Source organism: Pungitius pungitius, chromosome 6, assembly GCF_949316345.1.
Source record: "Pungitius pungitius chromosome 6, fPunPun2.1, whole genome shotgun sequence".
Lineage (NCBI taxonomy): Eukaryota > Metazoa > Chordata > Actinopteri > Perciformes > Gasterosteidae > Pungitius > Pungitius pungitius.
In genome coordinates, this window is record NC_084905.1 from 18,701,688 (window position 1) to 18,729,100 (window position 27,413).

General features: G+C 48.7%; 1 protein-coding gene across 1 annotated transcript in view; it reads left to right on the top strand.

Moving 5' to 3' along the window:
* The window catches only part of kcnq1.2 (potassium voltage-gated channel, KQT-like subfamily, member 1.2), a 104,504-nt gene that overhangs the window by 9,762 nt on the left and 67,329 nt on the right, over positions 1-27,413 (top strand). The window contains exons 3-12 of the mRNA XM_062562997.1: positions 354-480; positions 627-705; positions 797-893; positions 1,278-1,418; positions 3,148-3,258; positions 3,496-3,591; positions 3,944-4,081; positions 5,717-5,862; positions 8,849-8,907; positions 9,137-9,248. Coding sequence (XP_062418981.1) covers positions 354-480; positions 627-705; positions 797-893; positions 1,278-1,418; positions 3,148-3,258; positions 3,496-3,591; positions 3,944-4,081; positions 5,717-5,862; positions 8,849-8,907; positions 9,137-9,248 — 1,106 coding nt within the window. The remainder of the gene's footprint in view (positions 1-353; positions 481-626; positions 706-796; positions 894-1,277; positions 1,419-3,147; positions 3,259-3,495; positions 3,592-3,943; positions 4,082-5,716; positions 5,863-8,848; positions 8,908-9,136; positions 9,249-27,413) is intronic.

The window sequence follows — 27,413 nt, forward strand, 5'->3', positions numbered from 1 at the left end:
GGCTTCAATCACTCCTCTATTGACCCTCTCTCAATGTGAGCTGTCATCAGCGGTCTTATCCACCTCCGATTTTTTCTTTTTTTCTTCTTCTTTTTCCTCCCACACGGTCGGGTGGTCTCAGAATTTACTAGACCACCGGCAGCGTGCGCTTCTCGATACCATACCGTAGACCCCGGGTTGGTCGATTGTGATGCCGTGCTTTAAGATTAGTGCACACAATGCACAGCGCGCTGCTTCGTCAATGCCCTCATCTGCTCCCCCATCCACTCGTAGTGCATGATCGTTGCTGCTGCTGCACCGATGGATGGATCAATGTAACCTTTGCTCTGTGTTTTCTGCATTGTGCTCCACAGGAGATTGTGCTGGTGCTGTTCTTTGGCACGGAGTACGTGGTCCGGCTGTGGTCGGCAGGCTGTCGCAGCAAATACGCCGGCATCAGGGGACGCCTGTGCTTTATCAGGAAGCCCATATCCATCATAGGTGCACCTGGAAAAATCTCCCTTTGCTCCCATTTAACACAACGGATGTCATGTCATTTTCATGTAGATCAACAACTTGTGCAACGTGTCCCTGGAACTGATTTTTTATTTATTTTTTGTTCCCGCCTTTGTATTTTTTCCTCACAGATCTGATTGTGGTCATTGCCTCGATCATTGTGCTTGGCGTAGGCTCCAATGGCCAAGTGTTTGCCACGTCCGCCATCAGGTAGAGGGACTCTTTAGCTCTGTATTTCACCTAATGTTTCCACGCGTAGCCCGTAAGATGGATGAGGAGATGACGAGACGATGTGTTGCAGGGGCATCCGCTTCCTCCAAATCCTGCGCATGCTGCATGTGGATCGACAGGGAGGAACATGGAGGCTCCTGGGATCTGTTGTCTTCATTCATCGACAGGTAGGTTGAATGTATTCAGGCTAATGCTAAAACTCTGTTCAGAAGAGGACCAAGAGAGGACCAACGTAGCTCATTTCTCCTGTCGCATCGCCTTAGTTTCTTCGACCTCCACCTTCTGATCATGGTTAATATGCTGTCAGAATTACATGCAAACCGACCACTCGTTTCTCTTTGATGCAGAAGAAGCACGTGACTGATCAATGAAGATTTCATGCAACAAGTGTTGTGCTCTGTTTGGTGGAAATATGGAAATGTTTGCCTTTGGCAGTGTCAATGAAGGGGTTTTAAAGGATTAGACCCAAGCAGCAGTCCCCAGCCTGGCTCTCTATATAGAGCAGTAGAGCATTCCTTCATACCACCCACCTCTTGGGGTTTCTGTTCCAGGAGCTGATCACCACCCTGTACATCGGATTCCTGGGCCTCATCTTTTCCTCCTACTTTGTCTACCTGGCGGAGAAGGACGCGGTGGACGAAGAGGGCAAGACGGGCTTCTCCAGCTACGCCGATGCCCTGTGGTGGGGTGTGGTGAGGAGGCAGCTCAGCGATGAAAAATCGAATGAATGCGCACTCCACACTTTAAAGGCCACCTTGCGTGTTTAAAATATTCTTTTCTCTAGAATAATGCAACAACAAAAAAAAGAAAAATCTGCACAATGGGGAATCTCAAGTGGAGATGTAAAGATGGTGGAGATTGCTGGCCACCCTGGCTGGTCCAATCATTAATGTCCTCGTGTTTTTATTTTCCTCATTTGGGTCTTTGTGCAGCATGTGCACGCAACGCAGCGGCACTCTGCGCAGTGGAGCTGGCGTTGCCTCGTCCCCTCTGTGTGGAGGGCTCGGGTTTCACACAGTGGTTAATTAAACATTTGAATTGAACGCGCAGAGTAATGAGAAACCTATGGCAGCCTTGTGCAGGGGATCAGCGAGCCACAAAGAGACGCTAATAAAGCAATTCACCTCCGGGCTCTTTGGCTCAAAGAACTTTCAGAGCTCCAATACAAAGTGTCGGTTCCCTTTTAATTAAAACTTTAATTGCGAGATTACTACCTTTTTTTATACAGCGAGGCTTCGAGGGGTCACCGAGCTCCTCACCGCTCTATGGGAAGTTGGGGGAAAATCTGTTGTTTGTGTTGCTCTGTTCACAACATCTAGAAAAGAAATGCCATTGGGGATCTGCACTTTGTACTGTTCAGTGTGTGTGTGTGTGTGTGTGTGTGTGTGTGTGACATGAGATTATGTTGATTGGAGAATTCCAAGCTCCCCCCAGTCTGTGCTCCTTCTCTTGGCATGATTTCCACTTTGGGGTGTGCAGGTGCAGGTGCACAGCTGGAGGACAACCCAATGCCATGATTCACATCCCTCCCTCCCTCCTTTTGCCAATGGGGTTGGATAACGTGATGTGACGAGCCGCCTCGCTTTCGACAGAACTTGTCGTTGCGATGCTGAAGTGCAAACGCATGCATTCGTAGACCTGCTCAAAGACGAGGTCTACGACCTTTGTGCAGACACAAGGAGGCTTTCGCCACTCACCCCACGTCCTGAATGAGAGGGGTGTCTCTTGAGTAGACCATTCCGCTCCGATGGTCAGGGGGGACATTGTTTAGTCATCGGATTTGTGGACGAGGGATTAAGTCCCCCCCCGCCCCCGCCAATCCACCCAACTCCAACATACACAGAGTCGCCCTTCCCGCCCTTGCGCCTTCTTTTTTTTTTCCTTTCTTTTTTTCCTCCCAAAGACCTTTTAAGTATCTCACCTTACATCGGGCGCTTTGTGACGCCCCCGCTAGGCCAAGTGAGGTCTGAATGTGTCAGAATTGGCTCGGCTTTTCGGGAGTGGGTGTACATGCAAATGAAGGAGGTATTTGTGTGTGTTCCCCCCCCCTCTTCCCGGCAAATTCCGACACTCACTTATTTCCTTTTGAGCAGTAAGAGCCTCAAACGCCACGGCCTTCGGGTGACGGTCGTGGAACGATGAGCTTTTCTCTTTATCGTCTACAGTCGCCGACATTTTCATGATGTCAGCAGTTTGTGACAAATTTGAATAAAAGGTTGGTTTCTCACACCTCTACATTGATGGTTACGGAAAGGATAACGCTTCTGGTTTCAGGCCTGAGCGTGAGATGGCGTGCATTTCATTCAGCTAATTTCACACCAGCCCCAAATGTCTTCATCTGTTAGTTTTTTTTTTCTACAATCTGCTAATGATCATCTAAAAAGATTGAAGAGGACCTTCATCCACTGACTCTGTCTTTAGGTGACCGTCACCACCATCGGCTACGGAGACAAAATCCCCCAAACGTGGATAGGCAAGGCCATTGCCTCCTGCTTCAGCGTCTTCGCCATCTCCTTCTTCGCTCTGCCTGCCGTAAATATTACTTCATCTGAACCACACAAAGTTCTCAACCTGTTGCCAAAGATGCATTCAAATGTGCCGTTCCGTTTAGTCATGATCATACGCTTTGTTTGACATGGCCGTATTGCTCTTTGCATTTTATTTTATTTATTCAAATTTGTTTTTGTGAGATTCTGGGTCTTTCTTCTCATTCTAAATGTTGCCGACTTCAACGGCACAATATCTAACGACCTAATTATGTCCAATCAGGGTATCCTGGGCTCGGGGTTTGCCCTGAAAGTCCAACAGAAGCAAAGACAGAAGCACTTCAACAGACAGATCCCTGCTGCAGCTTGCCTCATCCAGGTACATTCATGCCGTTCTGGTTTTTCAAAGAGAAGTAGTGCACACGGTATACATCAAAAAGGTACACGCACAGGTTGTGCGATAGCACTTTGAAGAAGTTGCAAATTAAAAACTAACTAGAAATTTCCAAGAGCTCTCTCCAAAGTGTATTTGTAAAAAAAAAGACTCTTTATATAGAGATATTATGGAAAAAATATATATTTTACAATCTGAAATTTGTGTCAGACACAACAAATAAACGGTAAATATAAGCATTATCACTGGCTTACTACCCAACGGTTGGTTAAAACATTAAATTAAGGGAGTAGAAGAGCATTGACAAATTGCCAGAGACCCATTCTGTCCTTCTCAGACGCTTTGGAGGTGCTACGCAGCAGAGAAACCCGACAGCGGTTCTTCCACGTGGAAAATGTATGTTCTGACTCCGGAGAGCGTCCCCACAGTGGAACCGGACACCCTCATCCCGCACGTCAGGATACTCAACATATCGGTGATTATGACCAATCAGCACGTTTCTTTGGTGATTGATTCACTTCCCTCAACAGGACGAGCCTTTCGAAACCACTCTTATGTCCTTAAATACAAAGTGTCGATAGCCGAGGACTGTGTAGCCCCCCTAAGCACTGGCATGGCTATGTAAGGTGAGGTGGGAGGGGGGGGGGGGGCACCAACCCAAATCATATATATAATATGTATTTGCTCATTTTCTGGTTTTAGATCACTTTGACATACGTGGTATTTCTCACGTAGGGATGGTTTATGTGACGCTCATTTGCACATCCCCTTGTGCCGCTCACCTATCGCAACAACGCTAGCCGCGTGGTGCCGAGGCCGTGCGGCATGAAAGGGCAAGTTAGGTTCACACACACACACACACACGCACACACGCACACGCGCAGGAGGACTCCCAAACGCACCAGCCCTCCCGAGGCCTGACTGCACCAGGATGACTCGAGGCCTTTGTCTCCGGCGGACAAAGACTCAGTCAGTCGGGGTGATGTCACCGCTGCCTTTTCTCAGGGGAGTAAACCTTTTGTCTAGTAGAACAACAACAAAAAAAACTATCTTTGTGTAGCATTGAACCCACATATGCGTCTGGGGGGGGGGGAGGAATGAAGGCTGCTTCCGCTCTTTTCTGGTTTCAGCATGTGACTTTTTCTGTGACTCTACCTCTCGACCCTTTCTCTGTCGCTCGAGATTCCTCTCCAGGCTCCTCTCTGTTTGAGAGAGAGTTTCTCTTCCTGCGCCCCCTTCGGTGCCTCGTCTAGTTCCCACTTTTTATATCTGAGTGGCTGTTCAGCTTCCTCTCGTTTTTTTTTTCCTCTTTCGGTCTTACCACCCCCCCCCCCCCCCCTCCCCCCCAAAAATCCCTCTCTCACTCTCTCCGCTAATGAGTCATTCGAATCGGGGCTTTCGGATTGAACGGCTGACCACTCGTCTTCGCCAAAGTCTGGTGCGAATAATGGACTTTCCGTGAAGGCCGCGCCGGCGTCCGTGACGTTATTGGTGGGTCAGAGGGTCTAAAGATTGGACTGAAGGGCTATTTATGTCCCGTTTTAGTTTGCAGAAACCCGCTGACTCACGCGCCCTGTAGAAACTAAGACCTTATTTCGGATTGCGGATTTCACGAGAGTGCAGGCACCAAAAAAATGTGATTTCGTACGTCAAACTCCTTTGGCCGAGCATGTTTTTTTTTTTTTTTTTCAAGGAACAACAAATGGCTGGATGAGTTCGAGGGTTCAGAAAATAAGTTTCCCTGAAAACGTATTCAAGAGCACCGCAAATAATATCCAGCTATGATTTATTAGAGTCTTATGGACTTATTAGAGTCCACGTCAACTGGAAGCAGGAAGAACCATCTCAATTCCTTCTCGTAATATACATATATATATATATATATAAGAATGTCACCTGTGTATTCTATAAAGGTAGAACGCTAACAACTATACTAATTATCAGAGGTAAAGGGTCCGCGGCTCCTCCTTTAACCATGACATCATCTTGTATAAGGACTACTTGTATTACTTTATTCCTTTTGAGTCCAATACTGTATCTGAGGGTCACACACACACACACACACCTGTCCTGCTTATTAACTGGGTGTTTGTGTCCTCCTGTCTGCCAGAAAAGGGGGACCAAGAGGAGGTTGAAGCCCAGAGGTAGCGGCTCAATGGGCGAAGCCTCGGAAAGGGCCGTGTCCATCCCCCAGATCACCCTCGATCGCATCGATGACTCCGAGGAGAAGAAGGACGCCTCTTTTTTACTGAAAAAGCCAAGAGGCGCGGATGAAGGTAATTAACTTTTGATGTTTTTAGAAATGCAGAGGGCCCGAAACTAATATTAAGTGTACATCAAGGGGACCAGTCACAAAGTCATCATGCAGTCTGAGATCCACTAATTCCATTAGTCACATCAATGCACTGAGCCTTGTTCTGCTGCGGCTTCATTAAACTGACTTCACTTTGGATGAATCTTAAAACCTAAATATATTGGTAAAACGTGATAGATACGTGAGCAAATCTGGCAGTGATGTCTTCTGTGTATACGTTTGAACTCAGACATTTTGTTGACATCATTAGACCTCAATGTTGCCCTTGAGGTACAAAGTAATTATAGCAAGACACCAGCTTTATATTTTGTTTTAGAGACAATCTTTTTTTGCAAAGGTTTGCTGTTCGGAGACCTTAACACAACGTGGGATGAGTCGTTATGAGCTGCTTTCGCATTTTCACACAGTAAAAAGAGGCCCTGTCCTAAGCCCCTTGGACCCGAGATGGGTGCCAGGTGTCTTCAGCAGGCCACATGGAAGCTCTTTACTGCCTCTCGTGTCCCCTTTGCCGGCCACGTACACTCAAACCGGGCCTGATACACACAGCATTTGATGGATGGCTGGTTGGTTGAGGTCTTAAAAGCCATCGCCGCCGAATGAATTAACCCAGACTCTAGGTTAATAGGTGCTAAGTAATAACTTTATTATTTGTTTGCCATCATAAACGGATCTGCAGTGACATAACCCTGACTCAAAGGCAGACATCACCGGAGGAGAGAGACCCCTGATGAGGGGAAATGTTGTTGAGTTTCCGGCTTAATTGGGTGGATTTAAGATAATGATGGAAAAACACATGTCTTCAGTTCACCACTTGGTTTGTACATGTAATCCTCTATTTGTTCTCATATATACCAGCAACAAAAAAAAAGCTATTAACATGCAGCCCGCATGTTCTAATCATTGGAAATACTGTTTTGCCCTCCGTAGTCATTAAATGAACAAGTCATCACTGTTTCAAAGAATTGTTATTTGGCTTTACCAGGTACTTTCCCTAAATAGCTGGTTCTTTGAGATTTTGCTGTTTTGCATGACAATGAAGTTCGGCATCGCAAAACCACATTAAAGAAAATCTAGAAAAAAGGACGTACTTCCCTCGTACTGCTCTTTTGTTTTTTTTAAGCTTAGAAAAGTTCCCTCTGTGGACTGCAGGTGTGTCTGCAACGACCACTGCTGCTGTGCGTTGGAATAAAATTGAACCCGCACTCCCCCCCCCCTCCCCCCCGTGACTCGACCACAAGTGCATCCGATGCAGTCGACACACACACTCGTTTGAGTCCAAACCGCTGTCTGCGCCGCCTCCTCGCCGCTCCTCGCTGTGCAGCTTCTGAACAGAAGCCGTCAGTCCTGCAGTCTTTTCTTGTTCTCTTCTGTCTTTTGGTGCAGGCTTTAGGCCGAGGCGTATATATATATATATATATATATATATACGCCTCGGCCTAAAAGCAAAGGATGTGGAATCAAGACCAAACCGAGTTCTAGTCACACTAGGTGGAAGGAGGCGGTCATTGCGGTGGGCCACGGCCGTGTTGCATTCTCATATTAACATCCCTTCTGCCTTCTTCTTTGCAGGTGTCCCCGAAATGTTTACACAAACAGGTGAGTCGGTCCCACGACAACTGAGGCGCACTTATGAGGATTTCCAAGGATTACGGGTTATGACATTTTGTTCCATAGATGATGTCAAACACCTCATTTAGAACCTTCTGGTCTCACGGTAGCTCCCTCAAGTTTCCATTTCCTAATCTATTGTGTGTGTGTGTGTGTGTGAAGGCACGAGCTGTTCCAAGGAAGGCGGACTTGGAACTCTTTTATATACCGTCTACACCTATAAAGTGAAGAGTGGAGTATAAAGGAGAATATGGTGTGTTTACGAGCACTGCACTGTCTAAAATCCAGCCCTGGTCAATGGTTAAGCAACATTTTTCACTCCTTTTTTTTTTTTTATAAAGTCCTCTGTGTTAATCATTAGCGAGCCGGCCTTTTTAACGTGGCCCAGACAGTATTTTAATTAGACTGGCTGGCTGGCTGGTGGGCTTTTTTTGTCCCCCCCCAACCGGACCAAAGCAGAGCCAAGCAGGGGGACTCAGAGGCTGGTCCTCGGGCTGACCTGGCCGGGTTTTCTTTCACCGGCTGCCCTGCCGACACCGCGGGTGAGGAACGGGGGGGGGGGACGGCCTGGCTCGGGACGGACCGCCGCCCCCCTCCCCCCCCCCCCGGACTAGGACACCAAAGAGTGAGGGACGGAGGGAGGGAAGCTGCCGTTGTGCAGCTTCAGTAGTCAGAAATAAACTGGTCATTGTTGGATTTAGTCGGGGTCCTGGCCCCCGCTCCACATGCCTGTCTGTGAGACCCCCCCCTCCCCCTCCCCCTCCCCCCCCCTCCCTCTCGCTGTACTTCTATACCTTTTGTTTCCTCTGCATTTCTCTCCCTCCTGCCCTTGGCTCATCCTCTCCAAGCCAAACACGTTTTGCACCGATGGGCCAGATAAAAACCGACGTATTGTTAATAAAGCCGTATCCTGTCGGTGCGGCCGATAAGGCGGGTCACGTCCCCTCCAGCGAGCCGAGGTGGAGGCTGAAGGTGGCTCTTGGTTGGCTTTTGGTCTCCCCCCTCCCCCCCCCCTCTCTCTCTCATCACCTTTTTCTGCTTCCTGATTGGATAATGTTTTAACAAACCCCATGATGGAATATAAATAAGAGGCTGAATGGAGTCCACTTGAATTGGACTGGTCATTCATGCACATTCAGGACCTTGCTACACATGTTGCTCCTTGCGGCCCTGTTGAGTCGGAGCGGTTTCTGTTTCCTCGGGCAAACTGTTGATGAAGCTTTGCGTTTGTACACCAAGCGGTGAAACAAGGAAACTGATTTCTTCTTCTTTTGTTTTTCTCTCCTCTTCTCTTGTCTTTTAACTATTTTTTTGCACGAGATCAGGCCGGCCTGAACATTCTTGGTCGTCTTTCACTCTGAGCTGCCCTGGTTCCCCAGGTATCTTTCTCTCTCTCTCTCTCTCTCTCTCTCTCTCTCTCTCTCTCTCCCTATTTCTACTTTTAAGTTTCTGTCACTGATACATTTGCACTGCTCAGCCCACGTTGCCTTTTTGTTTCTAAATTTGCGACTTTCAACATTAATATTAACTCGATGGTTTGTGTTTGAGTTAACGCATCGTGCCGACCCGAAAGGAAAACCCTCATCATGTGTTGTGTTGATGTCGCAGTGAGGCGGGCTCTCGATGACAGCACCTCCGTCAACATCTCCCGGGCCAACAGCATCACAGACGAGCTGGACTACATGACCGAGAACATTCCCCTTCCAGTGGTGACGGCCAAGTAAGTCGCCCAGAATACCCCCCCCCTCCGATCCATCACCCCGCGCTGACCTCCCTTCTTTGATTCATGTAATACAGATTTCCCTACTTGTGGATTGTACCTAAAGGCCTTTTGTCAGAGCGGAGAGCCCCTCTAGCTGCTCTCTAAATGAAGTTGTTTTGTTGAACTCTCTTGAGGGTTAAAGAGACTCTCGAAGGGCCCCCCTCCCCCGGGGGCCGTATCAGGTACACACAGTTATAAAGGGGATTATCCCCCTTTTTTTTTTTTTTTGTCTCGAGGGAAACGTCAAAGAAATCCCTCTCAATAGGTCGCGGGACATGTTAAGGTATCGGATGGCTTGTCACCACATGCCCTTGGCGGGATGGAGAATTGGCTTCTGTTGTTTTGCTGTGTGAATAGTGAATGCGTTGTTTTGCTTCCTCCGGCTCATTCAAGCCACTTTCATTAATCGGAACCAAAGTGTAATTCTTACGTAATTAGAGTTTTTCTATGCTTCCTGTTTTGGCGTCCCGTGCCAGTTACGAGTTAATGACTGCTTTTTATTTCTCTACGTGCCTCCTGCTTTTCTTTCACCAGCATCGACATAAGTTGCCCCAACATCGGGCTTCCACGGGTTTACATTATCGATAGACTACATGTCGACGCTGTTGTTTGGCCTAATCCCTGCTCGAGTGCCTCTCCCACTGGGACACAGTTATGTAGCATTGTTGCATGATGAAGATTTGAGACTTATTAGGCAGGTAATACCACGTCCCAAAGGGCAACAAGCATCCAGTAGATTATGGGCTTTTGGAATGAATGTTTGCTGCATAAGGCTGACTGTTAGTGTGTAAGTGGTTTGATCCTTTTCATTATTAATGGATAACGGCTCCATGCAGCTTGTGTGCTTTGTATGTTATATGAACTTCCCTATATGTTATTGAATCATCTTTATTTTGAGAGTTGGCCTCAACACTGTCATTCATGTCCTGTTGGTGTCTCTCCATCTACACGATATATCGTACAGAGCCGTACTGTAGTACTGCTCTTACAACACATGTGGAAACGTCTATTTTTGTTATTTGTGGTGCTTATTCTGTGTGTGTGTGTGTGTGTGTGTGAATGGACGATGTTCCTTTGGCCCTCCTCTGCTCCACTCACCTCCACCTGTGGCCCGATGGCCTCTTCATCCCACATTCTCCTCTTTGTGCCCTCTTGAAGACAAAAAAAAAAGCTTAAGGAACATGGCAGGAAGGAGTTGTCACCATGTAGGGGAGGGGTGTGGGTGGGGGGGGGGGAGAACCTCGACCTGCTGAATTTGCAGTTTAAGGGTTGACATTATTCAAGGGCCGATGATTTGCTCACATACGATCGTCTACACGTCAGCGCAGAGTGCTGCAGGCCTTGGTGGCCCTGGTCCAGGACTCTTTCTCCACAAAGCCCCCCCCCCCCCCCCAATTCCAGCAGTTTTGTTCTTTTCTCCTCTCTCTCTTGTTCCACTTTTCCCCGTTCTTCTCTCCACCCTGATCCTGTCTGCAGGTCAGAGGGAGACCGTGAATAATGTAACGTGCCATGACTCTCACTGCCCCAACTCGTAATAATCATTTAGAATTTGATACGTGCGCCACTCCTGGAAAATGTGATTTGAAAAAAAAAAAGAAGAGAAATGTATTTATATATTTTATTTGAATGGGTTGAGTTTCTCTTTTTTTTTTTCTTTCTATGGAAAGCTATTTTTCCGCTGCCCCGCTCGGAAACGACTTACCACAACCAAACTTTTGTAATCACAAATAATTACACTGTTAGTGTCCAAGATTGCAAGCGGCCATCCTTGTGTCAACAAAGGTAATTGAGCCCTGGTGCCCCGTGCTAAAGAGTCCACTTTGTCCATTAATGTTCAGCCCGTTTCGGGAAGCGGTTTGGAAATCCTTTTATCGGGGGCACACGCTGTGAAAATACTTAAATTAATAATAAATGTGTGTGTTCAAAACCAAAAGTGAAATGCACCTCGTGTTTCTAAATCATGTTGTCATTGGCAGCGTTTTACCTGCATGTTTTTGGGGCTCAATATGAAACTATGATCCGTGTCTTTTCAAAGGAAACGAAGACACATTCTGTCTCGGCAGGGAGTTGGATGTCGGCAACAAACACACTTGGTTGAGTCGAGGAAATGAGCGCGTCTTTGGGGGGGAAAGTCGAGCCATCCGCCAGAGCAGCGTTGGCTTTAAAACCAATTTCATGTCAAACTGTGGAAATTATTCATTTTCACGTCCGCCACCTGATGCCATTGGGACACAAGAATGCTTTTTGCTTCTGATGGCATAAAAACGCAGCGGTATGAACACTATTATTATTATTGAAATGTTTCTGTTACTTGAATGCACATCTTCCACTTCCTGCGTACACGAGGCCGGACGGAGGACTTTTACTCTGAAATCAACCTGTTTTTGCTTCACGTCCCACTGAGCATCTTTCATGGGACACAAATGGGGCGGTGTATCCAGTTCTCTTCATACACCCGTGCGTTACCGTTACTAACTAACGACCCATGTGACCACAGGGCGGGTAGCCGTGACGTTGGCCACCCCCGGGTCAGTTGCACCTCAAGTCAACTTTTCATGAAAAAGAATAGACATTTTTTTCCATCTTGTGATGACGCATCATTGCAACTGCCTTGAAATAAAAAAATTCTATTTAGCTTAAGAGGTTGCACATAAAGGTGAACTTCATTCTTCTCATTAATTGTTGGTCTTAATACAATCCACCGCTGGCCTCCGCAACGTCATTGTAAACCATGAAAATGATTGACAGGGAGTGTTTGGACAGATGTCACGCTAACATCTCAACGAAATGTTTTCGGAAAAGGATTTGAGGAGCTGAATGCGAGGCGAGAGGGTCACGCGTCCTTACGCGCTCGATTGCCGCCAGAGAGACACTGCGCGCGGCCTTGAGTGCTCCCCTGAGTGATGCTCTGAGCCCTCGTTCCGCCAATGGAGGATGGCGCGGCTCGTTTGCAGCCCACGGCGTGTGATTTTCAGGGTGGTTCGTCATCGTGTATAAACTGGCGTCGGACGGGTTTCCGTACTGCAGGCTTGCTGTTGTTTTTTTTTTTGTTTTTTTGCTCTTGCATGGTGCCACGCCACCAAGGACAGCGCTGCCATTTGGCGTCTGTCTCTGGATATCTGCAGGCTCTCCTTACTGCCTGAGGAGATCTGCAAACACACACACACACCGGATCGGTTGTCTCTTGTTATGTACCCAGGAATTGGAGTGTCTCCACACAAATGACACGAGCTGCACTTTACTCAGTGCAGCTCATTGCTGGTTGGAAAAGCCCTTTATTCTGCATCTCACTTTTATTATTTTTTTCCCCCTTCCCCGGCACTGGGCAGAACGATCCACTGTTTGTTTGGCTTTACGGAAGCACTCTACTCCCACAATGCGTGTGTGTGTGTGTGTGTGTGTGTGTATGTGTGTGTGTTTGTTTACTTGGGCGAGCGGCATCAATACAGCTGGCTGTGACGTCTCTAGAGGAAACGGTGCAGGGCAGCATCCGCACGCAACCATGTCTTTTGCCCCCCTGAACCCAAAACACACACACACACACACACACACACAAACACATGCTTTTTTCCCCCCCTCACAGAAGATACATCTTTAATAGTACATTGTTTTTGGTTATTTTTAAAGCAGCGTGTGTAGTGATTTGTTGGCCTTAATGAATTATTTCAAATGGAAAAAGAAACAACAACAACAACACATGCACTTGTTCCAGGAACCGTCAACATCCTATTTCCCTTTTTGCTGTAAACACTGCCGTCAGTGTTTGTTTGCTTGGCTCCATGTAGCTGAGGCTTGGTCTTTGGGTCCTACCTTATACAGGGGAGGGGGGGGGGGGGGGAGCGGGGGTTCATTGGTACATTCTGAGGATGTACAGGAAGTGTTCTGAAAAAAAACTATTTAGCTGTAAAATGAAATTACAACAAACCCCAGCGGGGCTCCTGGTCCTAAACCCGCACTAAACAGGTCGCCATTTGTTTCCAAGTCCACTTCTCAGGCCCCAAACAGAGGAAGGCCATGTTTAGGCGATGGCAATGATTGTGTCCTATCTCTCGCTCTCTGCCCTCTGAAACACCCTTCCTCCCTCTCTGCCCTTCCACGCACTGCTCCTTCTCTCTGTTTAGCAGAACCAGATCAGCAAACGTCTGTCTCCTGTGACCCGAGGCAGTGGCCCCCTCTCCTCCCCCGCTGGGTGTGTCCAGGTTCTGCCTCCTCCTCGTAATACTTCTCGTGTCCTCGCAGACCTGTCAAAGCCTCCATGGGCCACCTGCAGGCAGCCCTTAATTAGTTCCCCTCTTACGAGCCAGCCAGAGATAAACAACGAGGAGCCACTGCAGGGGGGGGGAGTGCAGGCGGAGACACATGCATCACGGCCTGTCCCCCCCCCCCCCCAGAGCGAGGGGCCTCTCTCTCTCTGCCCAACAACCGGACACCTTTGTGCCGAGCTCTGAACAAATTGACTTGTCGTCTGCGTGGCCCCTGTGCTCCTGTCTCCCACACTGTACTCTGTGATATTAACGACGCGGGGGGGCGCGAGTCAGAAGGGAAACGTCTCAAATGCCATCTCGCCTTTTTCTTTCTTTTTTTTTTTAACCTCAAGTCATGTCACTTCGACAAAGGTTTGGATGTAAGCCCCCCCTCCCATCCTCTCCCCCCCCCCCTCTTATCCTCAGCGTTGTGCTCCCAAACAAGTGCTGACCGCAGTTATTTTATGGGGGTTTATGCAAGATTCAACAGTGACTCTAATGTGAAAATATCCAGTAAATCCTCTTAATATTTTTGGCTTTAATGCTAAGTGTTTTGGACACAAGCACACAGACACAAATACATACACACACACACACAGACACACACAAATACACGCGCGCACACACACACACAGACAAACGGATGGGGATAAGATCCGTGGCCTCCTGCCCTGCAATAAGAAAAGCTGCCCGGGCGCTGCTTTTTTTATGAGAAGAAACAGAAAGAGAACAAATTGTGCCGCAGCTTACTGACTTTATGCCAGTAACGTGTGTGTGTGTGTGTGTGTGTGTGTGTGTGTGTGTGTGTGTGTGTGTGTGTGTGTGTGTGTGTGTGTGTGTGTGTGTGTGTGTGTGTGTGTGTGTGTGTGTGTGTGTGTGTGTGTGTGTGTGTGTGTGTGTGTGTGTGTGGAGAGACCGAAAACCAGGCAGACGGATTAGTGTTCTCTGGAGGACGGGTCCACGCGGGGTTGGGGTGGGGGGGGGGGGGGGACTCAAGCAGTTCCTCTCATTTCACACTTTATTTATCTGGTCGCTGACCTTCCGTTCGACCTTTACCCGCTCGGACGCATTCAAATAGGTGAATGACGATAGTTTCTGGTTAAGCTTATTTTTAACATATATATTCCTACTTTGATGGAGAATTTGCTGCTCTAAAATAGATCTGCTCCAATTTCAGGTGGTTTTTAAGAGAAAGTCATTCTTTTGAAATCACCTCCCAGACGGCACAATGAAATAAAACGCATCTCCTTCATTGAGTTTCCTTTTATTTCTCCATGTAGCACGAGCTTTACAGCCGGTGGCTGTTTGAGTCTCTGCAGTGCGTTTTGACAGTGAGTTTTATCCACAAATGTGTTGATCAAAAATAATCAATTAGCAAAATCCAATAATACCTGCCAAGTTCCTGATTGGATCAGAGCACACAAATGTTAATCGCACACCGTGAACAGAGTAACGGTTGCTTAAATGCTGCCTTTAAAAAAAAAAAAAAAAAGTTTAGTTCCATGAAGATAGTGGAGCGATGTCTGAATTTCATGTCATCAATATGACAACCAGCGCCGTAGAAAGGCGTTTTCGTGAAGCACCTCATAAAAAAGTGTGTTTAGTCTGAGGGGCTGTGGCCATCACACGTTTATGAAGGCACTCTGCTGTTATAAACGGGGGGGGGGGGGTCTTTCTCCCCCACAGTGGGGTTGGTGGTTCTGGGAATGTCTTACGGCGACGGGACCACGAGGGACTGGGAGAACGTCCTGCTTTATGGCCTCTCGCCGCAGGTTGGAAAATCCATAGACTCAGCGAGCCCCCCTCCCCCCCCCCCCCCCCCCGGACCCAAAGCCGCTTTATTGAGCGGTCTGTGTGTGCAGTGGTTGGAAAGGATGCACGCGCCACTTTTGGCTCTGCGTGGCTCCGCTCGACATTGCACAAAGTGGCCGACTGGACTTTTCTGTTGACATGCTTGAAACTCCTAATGTCCCCTTGACGGTGGCAAAGAGGACTGGTTCTTTTAGCAGGTGGACAGTTTATGGGTGACGTAATCGCTGAGTATCTCTGTGATGCCGTACCTGCTCTGGCTTTCGTTTAGGGGCACGAAAATGTACAAAAGAAATGGGAATAATACGCTTCCAAAACAAGGTCAACAACATTTTCTTTTAATTCCTTCTTAATAACACGTCCAAGCAAGTTTGTTTTAAGTAAGATTTCCTCCTAAGGGATGGAAGCGTTATAACACACAATTCAAACCAACACAATTTAAATTATTTAGAGCTAATTGATGGGTGTCAAAATAAGGTATTTGTTTCCCCTCAAACACAGCTGACTTCTACTCTGACTTCAGAGGAACCAGAGTCTTTACTTGGAGGATTCCCAGACGTAGTACAGATGCCTCCCTGTCTCACGGAGGTGTCTCCGTCCTCACTCCGACATTAGAGGCACCTGTATAAATACACGGCATCGACTTGTGCGAGTCTCTCTGCCCGCTCTCCTCCTCCTCCTCCTCCTCCTCCTCCTCCTCCTCCTCCTCCTCCTCCTCTTCCTCCTCCTCCTCGGGCCCCGCCTCCTGCTCGCTCCTCCTGAGTTTCTGCTTCGCTCCGGTTAATCAAAGCGGTTTGTTCAGGTGCGGCGCCACCGAGCCCCTTGATCTTCTCGCGTCCCTCGGCAGCCAGGTGCCGGAGCTGCTTCGTCAGAGGGCCTAGTGTCCCCCCCCCCCCCCCTCCCACAACCCCACAACCCCTCACCCTCCCCAGGAGATGAATAGAGGGCCTGTTGATGGAGCTCGTCTGATGGGGACTCGGTGGTTTATCCCCTCTTAACCTACCGGCCGGGGCGTTTACCTGCGGCTGAAAAGAGGGGGGGGGGGGGCAGCCCCCTAAGGGGAGCTAAAAAAACGCTGCGGCCCGAGCTTTGACCAGTGTTGACTAGTGTGGTGCATGCATTGGTGTGTGTGTGTCCCGTACATGCGTCTCTCAAAGTGCGGCCGCCCCCACCTGTGCGAATGAACGCCGCTCTGTGTGCTTTAACCACGGCCGGGTCCGGGTCAGGAGGAGGAGGGGGGGGTTGAATTGGCTAAAAAGGGCCACATGGCAGCGCCTCAAGGATCCCATTGTGAGATGTATTTTCTTTGGAGGTGCGATTGTTCTAAAATATCCCTTCCCTTTTATTTTTTTTTGACGTACAGACGTGGGTTATTTATATGAAATTGACAAGGGGGTGTTTTGCTTGGCTGAGATGGCATTGAGATGTGCATTTAACACCCAATTTTGAAAGTGAAATGGAGACTTTTCTTCAGGGATAGATCTGCACAAACAGCAGGTTCATATTAGGCTTCCAAAGAGGAATTTCAACACTTTCACACTAACACATCTTCACCTTGAGATGCTCCAAACATTTTTGCAATTGAGGCCTTGAGGTAATAAAAAAATGTTCCAACATTTTTTTTATAGTTGTGCTTGTGGTTGTACCTGAAGGCTTTTAATATTTGTTCTTGATATGCAGTTTTAGTAAATGCTACTCGAGATGTGGAAAACCATCATCTAAATTGATAAAAAAAAAAATATGCTGGTTTCTTCTATTCAGTTTGAAAGTACTGAAACGTATGTAAACAAATAGTCATATAAATAATAAATTGCATTCCATGTGGTGATCAAAACAACGGACACAGAAGCTGCCGCTGAATGACGCGAATAAAAGGAACCACCTGACGAGTTCTGCTTACAAAATGGGGAAGAGTCGTTTTCTCAGAAGCCCCCGCTTTCAAGCGGCTTGAACTTCCCGGCAAGCGGAGCTCATTTGAATAGAAAAAGATTTCTCTGAAATGTTTTCGATGCACCCCCCCACCCCTCCCTCCCCCCCGTTGAGAGACGACCGGGGGGGGGGGGGGGGGGGGTGTCTCACAGATGTGTGGCGCTGGAGGAGGTTTTCACGTCACGTGACGTCTCGGCGGTGCGGAGGGAAAAAAAAAAAGAAAAGAGATAAGCGGGGGGAGAAAACTTTTCTTACTCGCTGCTCTTTTGGGCCAATAGGTTATCAATCAAGACCTTTAAATGCCTCTGGAGCCAGACGTTTTAAGGCGGTGAAGCACAATGAGAGCCTTGAGTTGTCGGAGGGGAGGGGGGGGGGGGGCAGGTAGGCCGTACGTGTGTCACCCCCCCCCCCGACTACACAAAACACGCACATACTTCTTTCTCCTCCTGTATATTTTTCCTCCCCTGTTAATAGCAGATGCATAGAGCCCAGTTCGTAATGAAAGACCCCCCCCCCCCCCCACTCCAGGGGGTCATGGCGGGGACTAATGACCCTCTAAATAAGTCTCTTGAAGTGCTGAAAGGCCGGCCTCATTGTACATAAGTGTATATGTGCTGTAAAGTCCTTTCCATCATGCTACTGTCACCACGGCAGTGGGTTGATGTAGTCGTTGCAGATGCTGTTCATTGTGTGTTTGCGTGTGAACACACTCGACAGGTGAAAACCATTTTGTTTGTTTTCAATTAGTTCTCGATACCACAACAATGTTATCTAAATATTAAGCGAAATATACACACTCAATGAGAAGACTTCAGCGCAAACGTAAGCTGGCCGCGCCTGAGAAAAAGTAGGACGCGGCGGCTCTTTGGGGTCATGTGACGTCATCAGAGACGTTACAGCGACGATAGTGATGCTCCACAGAAACACGAGCTGCAACGTCACACAGCCTCGATTTACACATCTGTAGCAGAGGAAATGCTAGAATCACAAGCAACATCTGCAGAGATTATTTAAAAGGGTAAATTATTTTGGTTCCCCGCTGTTATTCTTCTATTTAATGTACTAATGTCTCCGTAGCTCTCAGTAAAGTTATGCTTCAAAATAAAAGCGGCATCATAAACTAACATGCTTTTTTTATATTTCTATAGTCTAATTTAAAGCAACTTAGCCCTAAAACACAAAAGACAAAACCTCTGCATGTGTATCCTTTAACTGTAGCATAGGACTAAAATCCTGGAAAATATCATTCTGGTTTAATAATTGAAGGCCACATGTCCTCTTTAGGGCAGTTTGAAAAGCTGAATTAACGCAAACGTCATCAGGACTCCCCCTCCCTCCCTCCTCCCCTCCCTGACCAGCAGGCTGCGCTGTAGCGACACCGCTCTCCTCCTCTGCCCGTCGGACACAATCACTGAGCTCGTTTTTTTTTGGTGTATTTTTGATTGGATAATTCTGCTTTCCACCGAGTGTAGGAAGGAAACAGTAAGTGCAGGGTTGAGCTCAAGTGGAAACGTCCTCGTCGGGGTGTGTTTTTCTCGGGGTGAGGGTTCGGTGTCTGCAGTCGGGGTGCGGCCCCGTTACCCGAGACCATCAACACCTCCACGGGTGACCCGGGTCAACATGAGAAAGAAGGAAAAAGACAACAATTGACACAACCACACTTTCCCTCCTCCTGTTTTTCTCTCTGTTTTTCAGGGTCTTTTACTCTTTGTGTCGGGTTTTCTGCCTCCGGCGACCCGCCAGCGCGAGAGCGGCGGTGCTGCTGTGCAGGTTCCAAAAACTGTTTGGTTTGAGATTGAGATTGTGAGCTGGCTTTGAGTATGGAGGTCACACAAGTGTGTGTGTGTGTGTGTGTGTGTGTGTGTGTGTTGTCACACGTGTTTCTCTGAGTTTGCAGGCTCCGTTTGGTACGTTGCTCCTCACGATTTTTTTCCTGACCGTAGAGTCGCTCCCTCATTTTTTCCACTCTCTTCCTCTCTCTCTCTCTCTCTCTCTCTCTCTCTCTCTCTCTCTCTCTCTCTGTCTGTTTCTTTCACGTTCGCCCTGGCCTCAGTTCAAGTCCTAGCAGTAGTCAGTTTCAGGAAATGCACTGCGCTCTATTGGGAAGTGAGGTATCTGCCTCTGGGCCAGCAGTCTCTCTCTCTCGCTTTTTCTTTTTTTTTTTTCTTCTTAATTATTTTTATCGGCTGCTTACGGGAAGCAGAGCTCCGTCGTGCACACGGTTCTGCTCACTCGGGCCCTCTCCAATGGATCCACTGGCTGCACGGATAGGTGCATACTTAAATGAAGGGACGCATGTGCGTGTGCACACCCCCCCCCACACACACACACACACTGCATCACACACTTAAGCCAAGCACTGTACTCCCCTCGCAGTAATCCCAATGCTTTGTTGGACTTGTGATTCTTGGAGGGGCCATATTGTTACTGCTGTGAAACAACGTGAGCTCGCTGTAGCCGCCCCCCCCCCCCCCCCCCCCCTCCTCCATCCACACCCAACCCTCACACACTTTACGCTCCCAAAACAGCGCGTCACGGTAACAAGGCGACGGGACCGACCTCACATGATCCGCAGAGCGCCGCTGTGGAAGTGTGTGCAGAAAGAGCAACGAAAACAAAGCCGTATGTTTTTTGGCTGGGGGGCTTGAGTGTGGTGTGGTGTGTGTGTGCGTGTGCGTGTGTGTGTGTGGAGAGCAGCTTGAGTCCAAACAGGATATTGTAGTACACAGGAGCACAGATTCTTCCCTCGGCAGTTTTGGCTGTGTGGGTTCAGGACGGCAGAATCCCCTACGCTGTCACACACGCACACACACACACACACACACACACACTCTCCTTGCCTCCTATCAGATAACTGACTCGATGGCCGGCCTCCCTTTCTACAAGGGAAACAATATTATTGGACTCTGTGACACAGTTTCCTGAGGAGAGGGAGCGAGTTCCATAGAAATCCAACACAAGTCGAGTTTAAAGTGTTGTGGAAGCAACAATGATCACGTGTGAACGCAAATAACTCACACAGCAAACACATCTCAAATCCAGCACGTTTTAATACCAGAACAATGTCTTGGTTTTAATAAGAAAGCGTGTTATTTAGTTTTGGGTCAGGACCAACTATTCTTATTTTCCTTATTTTTTTTCCAAGTAGCTCAATGGAAATGTTGGTCGGACAAGAAACCAGACGTTGTTAGTGGCCTGAATGTTATTAGTAAATACGAATGCGTGCAATCTAAACTGAGTCCTAATTTTGTGGCTGAACACAAAGTCATTTTTACTCAAACAAAAGAGCCATGATGGTGCTGTTGAATTTGTTTTTCCGACAGAATTGTTTATGAAACCATCAGAAATAATAATCAATCTGTTCCAAGATTTCTGGAAGGAGTTTTTGTTCCCAGTTTTGTGTAAAAGAAAACTTTAAAACCTCCTCATCATTTAGTTGGCCTAATAATCGTTTAAATGAGAAGAGATTTTTTTAAGTGTAAATCCAAAAAGTAATGTGTAAGTAAAGTACATGTGTGTAAACTCTTTTACTTTTACTCTAAGTTGGAGTCAACATGGACATTGTGAAATGTTTTTTTTTTAATTCAAAAATAGCGAGACCCTGAACCAGCTTCAAAAGGCCTCGCGCTTAACCCGCTTCCAACACCCCGTGACCTTTTTTTTTCTCTTCCCCCCCCTTTTAATCTCGGGTCGTTCCTCATGTGTGCTGACTTAATCGCCAAGGTTATGACTGATGAAAGATGAACCCATCCCGCTGCCTCGCACTAACCCACCCCACCCCCCCCCCCGAGCAGGGAAAAGCAATAGGAAGCCGAAGCAATAAAAGGCTTTGACATTGATGGGCCTGTTTCCCAAACACTCGGGACCATAAGTCACCTCCTCTCCGAGTCCGGCCGCAGGGCCCGGCGCGGCGCGTCTGACCAGCGTCGCCGGGGCTCCGGAGAGAGGGTCCCCCCACCCCCCCCCCCCCCCTCGGGTCCTGTCTATCTCCGCCTGCTGGACGTGGCGCAGGGCGCGGTGGGGGTAAGCGGGGTGAGGAATGTTCCTTCGTGTGTGTCGAAGGCCTTCGGCAAACAGGCCGACAGGCGGCGGGAAAGCAAACACGCCGACCTGAAGACAGTGAATATAATACGTCAGGGACAAGAAAGGGACTTGAAGGTGTCATCTGTCCGAACGCAGTTGTTTAAAAAAAATGTTTTTGTCATTTACTAAGCAACGAGTCAGAAACTGTTTCTTTCTTGGAATTCTGTGGCCCCTTGTGGAGCCATTACACAAAAACATGAGGAGTATTCCTGAATGGATACTCCTCATGTCCCCCCCCCCCAAAAAAAAAAAGAAAAAAGGGCCTTGGCTTGGTTTTCATGTTACTTTGAGAGGATTAAAAGCTAACCCGACCTACTTTTCTTCGCAGGTCGATGTTGAACAACTTCTTAACCCCCCCCCTTCATCTGTCCTTTCGGCATCGTTGGCTGGATTAGGTTCCCGCACGGGGCCCCTTACTCATGCCAATGGATTGCTTACGACAGGCCCTTATGCAGACACCTTGAATGCCACGAGCAATTACCTTAAATGCGCAGGAGAGGCCGAGAGTGGGGAGGGGGGGGGGTGGGGGGGGGGGGGGGGGGGGGGGAGACGGGGGAGACTGGGGAGACGGAGAGTGAGAGAGGCGACTCGGCCTCCACTTCCACCTCGAATCAACTCACTTTTTAGCGCCAGGGTCCTCCTCTCTGCGCGGTGGCTCCTCGGGCGGAGGCGGGATGCTCGGCTGGTCGCCCCCCTGGGGGGCGTTGTCGCGGTAACCCGCCCGTCACATGGTCTTCGGACTCGGCTCTGTTTTTGACGGCCGCCATTTAAATCCTTTTGTGGCTCTTTAGAAAAGTGTTTACTCCAGCTGACCAATCGGTGGCCGGCGTTGTTTTAACTCCGCCTCCTAGGATCAACTCACCTTGCTGGGGACCTTAACTGAGGTGTGGCCCAGGTACCAGATACCAGCCACTACTTTTGTAATGGATGTTAAAAAAAATGGTTTGGTGTCAAGAGGAAAAAGTTGAGGAACTCAACTAATTATAGATTACGTCAAATTCAGTTTTTTTATTTTTCCTTACAGTGTGTCAGGGTTGGAAGGGAATTTGCGAAGTGGGAGAAGAGAACATTTCTGGAAAATCGTACAGTTCTGTGAAACCTCAACATCCGAAATCTTTTGCTACGTAATTTGAAATCGGATCAAATGGACCGGCCTCCTGCTCCCCTCGGTTCCATCAACCTGTCACTGAACTCCACCCATGTTTTCCGCTCGCCGCTACAGCGCAGATAGACTTTACCTGCCTGTGCGCCTCAAACTGTCAGAACTGACAGCGCCGCCGATCCCTCCCCGCTCTCCTCCGGCACGTCTGCCGATCGGGTTTCCCCCCCCCCCGGATCTGGACTCGCTCCGTTACACTTGGGGCCGTGTTTTTGTTGGCCCGGTTCTGCGTCACGTAGAGTTTGGGAGGCTGCTCAGACAATGAGAGCAAAGAGTCAGCGGGGTTGTTGATGCTAAGGCGTAGTTTTCAATGTATGATGAGAGAGGGAGGGAGACTCGTTTTTACGAGGCTGCTGCGAAAAGCCACCTTCCCGGATGTGTTGAAGTTGTAAAGTCCCTCACTCAATCCAGGAAAAAAAAAGAAAACTTATTCATTTAACTCTTCTTTTTCTCCACAATTAAAGTTGCCGGAAGAGATTTGGACCGTTTTTCTGTTTCTCAATTGCATCGTTTTGGCATCATTCCTATCGGTAAGATAAAAGATGCTCTGGCAACAGATCGGACCTTTTAATGGCCAAACTTATTTGAACAATAATGTTAAGGCCCAACGTGGGCGTGCTCACTAAAAGTGTTCAACCTCACCTCACTGTTTCATCACTCGATTCATCACTCGAAATGATCATTTAGAAAACAGCACGACCATGAAGCAGCGCGGGAAGTTTGCGTGAGGCGAACCAAAGCTTCTGCGCGCGCTCCACTTGTTCCTCTAGAACTCCCTCCCTGCGTCTTCTCCTCCTGACACACGCACACACACACACACACACACACCACACACACACAACGTAACGACGAGGAGTGTGTGTGCGGCCGCTGAGCTGTTCCACATGTGCAGGGTGCGTCGGTTCAAATTAGGCCCCGTTGACAAAAGGGCCTTTTTACACACAGGTGGATGATGGTGTGGGGGGGGCTGCAGTCAGCAGTGCAGGCCAAAAAAGCCCAGTCAGTCAGCGGAGCAGCCGGTCAGTGAGCCAATCAGCTGAAGCCGCCGCTCAGAACGGAAATGTCGGACGCTATCCTATATCGGCCGGGTGAAATGCAGTTTTTGGGCGATAGGATATTGAAACACTTGCAAATGGGGTCTCGTTCCCCCCACCCCCCAATGAAAAACACACGCACACACAGCCACGACCCCCTGGGGTGCCGGGGGTAACCATAATGCAGCTGCAGTTATTACGTTTAATCGTCTAATTGTTGAGTTTCATAGAATGGGACCCAGTCTGCCTTGGAACTAATTCTGTCTGGCATTCTATTTAATTCGCCACACTGGGCCCTAAGCTCTTCTGAAGGGAAGCTGCTCTACCCCCCCCCCCTTTAAGAATATAAACCCCCTTATCTTCTCCTCTGCCTCCCTCTTCTTGCACGGCAGAACACTGCGTGACTTGTGCTGGAGAGTGATTTCTCAACAGTCCATAAAACATTCTTCTGACACTTTGGACATCCGCTCTAACGAGGCAGCGTAACGGTGGGGTGTGAGGGGGGGGGGGGGGGGCGCGCCGTGAGCAGCGCAAAGCAGAAGCAACGTTTAGACAACAAGCGTATGCAAGTTGCATGAAAACACGCGGCAAGGCATGAAATGAATTGAAATTGAGACGCGACACTCGGGCCGGGCTAAAGGGAAGCGAACTGACGGCGTCACGTGCGCAGCCCCCCCCCCCCCCCCCCCCCCCCCCCCCCCCGCAAAAAGTAAACCCGTGTTGCAACACAAAAGGCGTCTGACGTTGGATCCAGTGTGCGCGTGCACTGCAGCTGGTGTTCAGTTGTTGCGACTGCAGCGCAGGAAAGCAACGAACTCGGAGTAGCTTAGCCGCGGCCTCGCGAGTCTCCCCCCCCGGAAAAAAGAAAAACAATGCTGCTTTAACTGTTCCGATTGGTGGGGGGGTTGATTGGCTGGATGGTTGGCTGCGTGGCGATAATCCGCACTCGCAAATCCCATGCGTTTAGTCAAATTATTCCTGGCCTTAAGGCTCCCATTGTGGCCGCTGGCTGGTGCGATGCTGTCTGAGCCCCCCCCCCCACCCCACCCCCCACGGGGACAACAGCCACTTGCTGGCTACCAACGGGCAATTTCAGGTGTGAATTGGCTGTGTAGCCAGTGGCTTATATTAAATGACCTGAGACGTGACCCCGGAGGGTGAGAGGGCATAGGACAGGGAGGGGGGGGGGGGGAGAAGTACGCAGTGAGCATTGGGAAAGGGATGGGATTATCAGGTGGAGTAGGAGGAGGAGGGGGGGGGGGGGGTCCTGACTTCTTTGCTCAGTTCCTCTTAAGGGGCAAGAGCTGCATCATTTTGGAGCAGAGTATTGGAGAAAGGTGAAGAAGGGTCCTTTCGACCGGACACCTCCCTCCTCCTCTCCTGGTCCCCGAGCTAGCTCCCGCTGAACCTCTTCTCTTCCGTCCACCCTCCTTCTCCCCCCCCCCCCCCCCCCCCCAATAATGTGCTTTTAATCATATCTCCTTGGCTGGCTGGCTGGCTTGCGTGGGCGAGCGCTGCGTCCAGGCCCTTTGATGGGAATCTGCGATGCGCCCTGAGAGTCTTTTTGAAGTGGCCGGCCCGGGGAGCTCAGTGTGGCGGGGGGGGGGGGGCTGGCTGGCTGGCTGGCTGAAGGGCCCGGCAGCTTTGATGTGCCAGGGTCTGTGGAGGCCGGCTGCACGCTGCCCTGCACCGATCTGTCAGTAGCACAGCTGCACCGCTGGGGAGCCCCCGCCTCCAAAAGCTGACTGGCTGTTTGGCACGGCTCACCTGGCGCCCGTGTACACCGCCTACCTGCCGAGATAGGGAAGGGTTTTTTTATTTTTTATATATGTAGCTCACTCACGTATTAATGTGTTGTTTCGAGTGAATATATCCCCAGAGTTCGTATGAACTATATAGCGTGGAGTTACTCCCCCACATCGGCCTTTTCCTGCTATTTCCTTTATTTCCTGTCAAGCGGCTCACAGAAGAAGAAGAAGAAGAAGAAGAAGAAAAAAAGAAGGAAAAAAAATGTAGTGGACGGCTGCCTTCCGCTCTACTTTCTGAGTCTATGTAAATGTGCCATTGGGAATTTTTTCAGCTTGACTCTTGCCAAATGGAATCTGTTTTCTCTGCAGCTGCACGAAACCATTAAAAAGAGACCATGTGTTCTAACCTGTTGGGTTTCAGTCGAGCTCAACCTTGGCTCAACTCTCCACCTGGAGAAGAGAGCGCTTTTCAAGGCTGAAGCTTTATCGACACAGAGCTCACTGCACAGCTTTTCTCTCTTTTCTTTTTCTTTTTTTTTTTAAGGGGGAGGCATTAATTGCCGGACTGCAACTCAGAGCAACGTTTAACGACACAAATGTTGTTTTTTATATGCATTAATGTCCCGCATTTGTTTCCATATTATTCCATATAATAAATAAGTGTCGCATTTTAACGATATGAACATCACAGCCAGTGATGTAATGTCTTGTGTATCTTCAAATTAATTAAGTGTGAAGATATCTACATTTTTTTTTACAGAAAATATATTGATTCAGCAGCTAAAGCGGATAATGTAAATCACGAGAGACTAATACGCTTATACCTCATTTGTTTTGGAGGGATTAGCTTGACTGTAATGAAAAAGTAACGATGATGACGAGCCCTCCCGGGTCAGTTTGTTGACGTTGCCTCTGGATGCTTCCCTCCCTGCTTCGTCCTCAGTTAACCTCCATTACCCGTCAGATTTATGGCCCGCCTCCTTTCACCTGGGGAAGTACTTCTCTGCAACAGGACAACAGGCGCTACGCGGGCGAGACGCTCGTTCAGTTTGTGCGATTCATTGGAAACACGAGGTAGTGATTCTTTTGTTTCACTCTTTTGTTTCACTCTTTGGTGGTTTCAAGGTTGAAAAAATCATTGAATTTAGAATTTTTTTTTCACTCATTAAATCTTCTTCGGCTTGTTCCAACGCTTTAATGATGCTGCATGGTGTTGAACCTGGCCGCTCCATTCCATTAAAAGGGCATTTCTATAATTGTCCATGTTTTGGGGGAGGGTTTTAAACAATGAACATCTCCGCTGCAGTTCACAGTGACCGACCCTAGAGGTTCCCTCAACTCCCTCAACCAGATGTTTAAGGTTGCCGTGGATATCTTTGCTGTGATTATTGTCAGGCTAGAAGCAGCATCCCTAATGTGAACACAGCTCTTAACAACTGATGGATAAAGACTCGGTTATTTCGGGCCTCGGCGTGACCCCGCTACCTTCGACACATCTGGGCCTGGTTAAGCGCGGGTCGTATTTTCGGACCTCTTACAGTTCCGGGGGAGACAACACGGCCCTGACTGGTAGTTTGACTGCTCAACCCTCTATCTGACTCGCACACGCGCGGTTGGTCACCGTGGCAACGTGCTGAAAAGAGTGCTTCCTGCGACTTTGTTGTGTTTGGAGCTTGGCAGGGCATTGTAACCCAGATATTATTTTTAGTCTGTCAGCGAAAGGCCCGGCGTGTGTTGATTTAGGATGTGAGCGGGCTGCCTCATGCAAGCTCCCCCGCACCCCCCCCCCCCCCCCGGGTACACAAATTCACAGACCTACAGAGCGTGCGAGACAATATCGGACATTTTTTTTAAACTCTCATTGTACTACTGCAAAAAGGATGTGTTTATCTTAAATCTCCGAGTGGGCGGCTTGTCTCTCTCTCTCTCTCTCTCTCTCTCTCTCTCTCTCTCTCAGTCAGTAATGGAGGTCTGACAGCGGGAGCGTGAAGGTCATGGTTATTAGATGGTAATGGCGAGAGCCACAGCTGGGCCGGGCAGGCCTCCTCTGCCCAAAGTGATGAGTTGTGTGCGTAGGGAGGGGGGAGGGGGGAGGGGGGGGGGGGCTTTTATTTGAC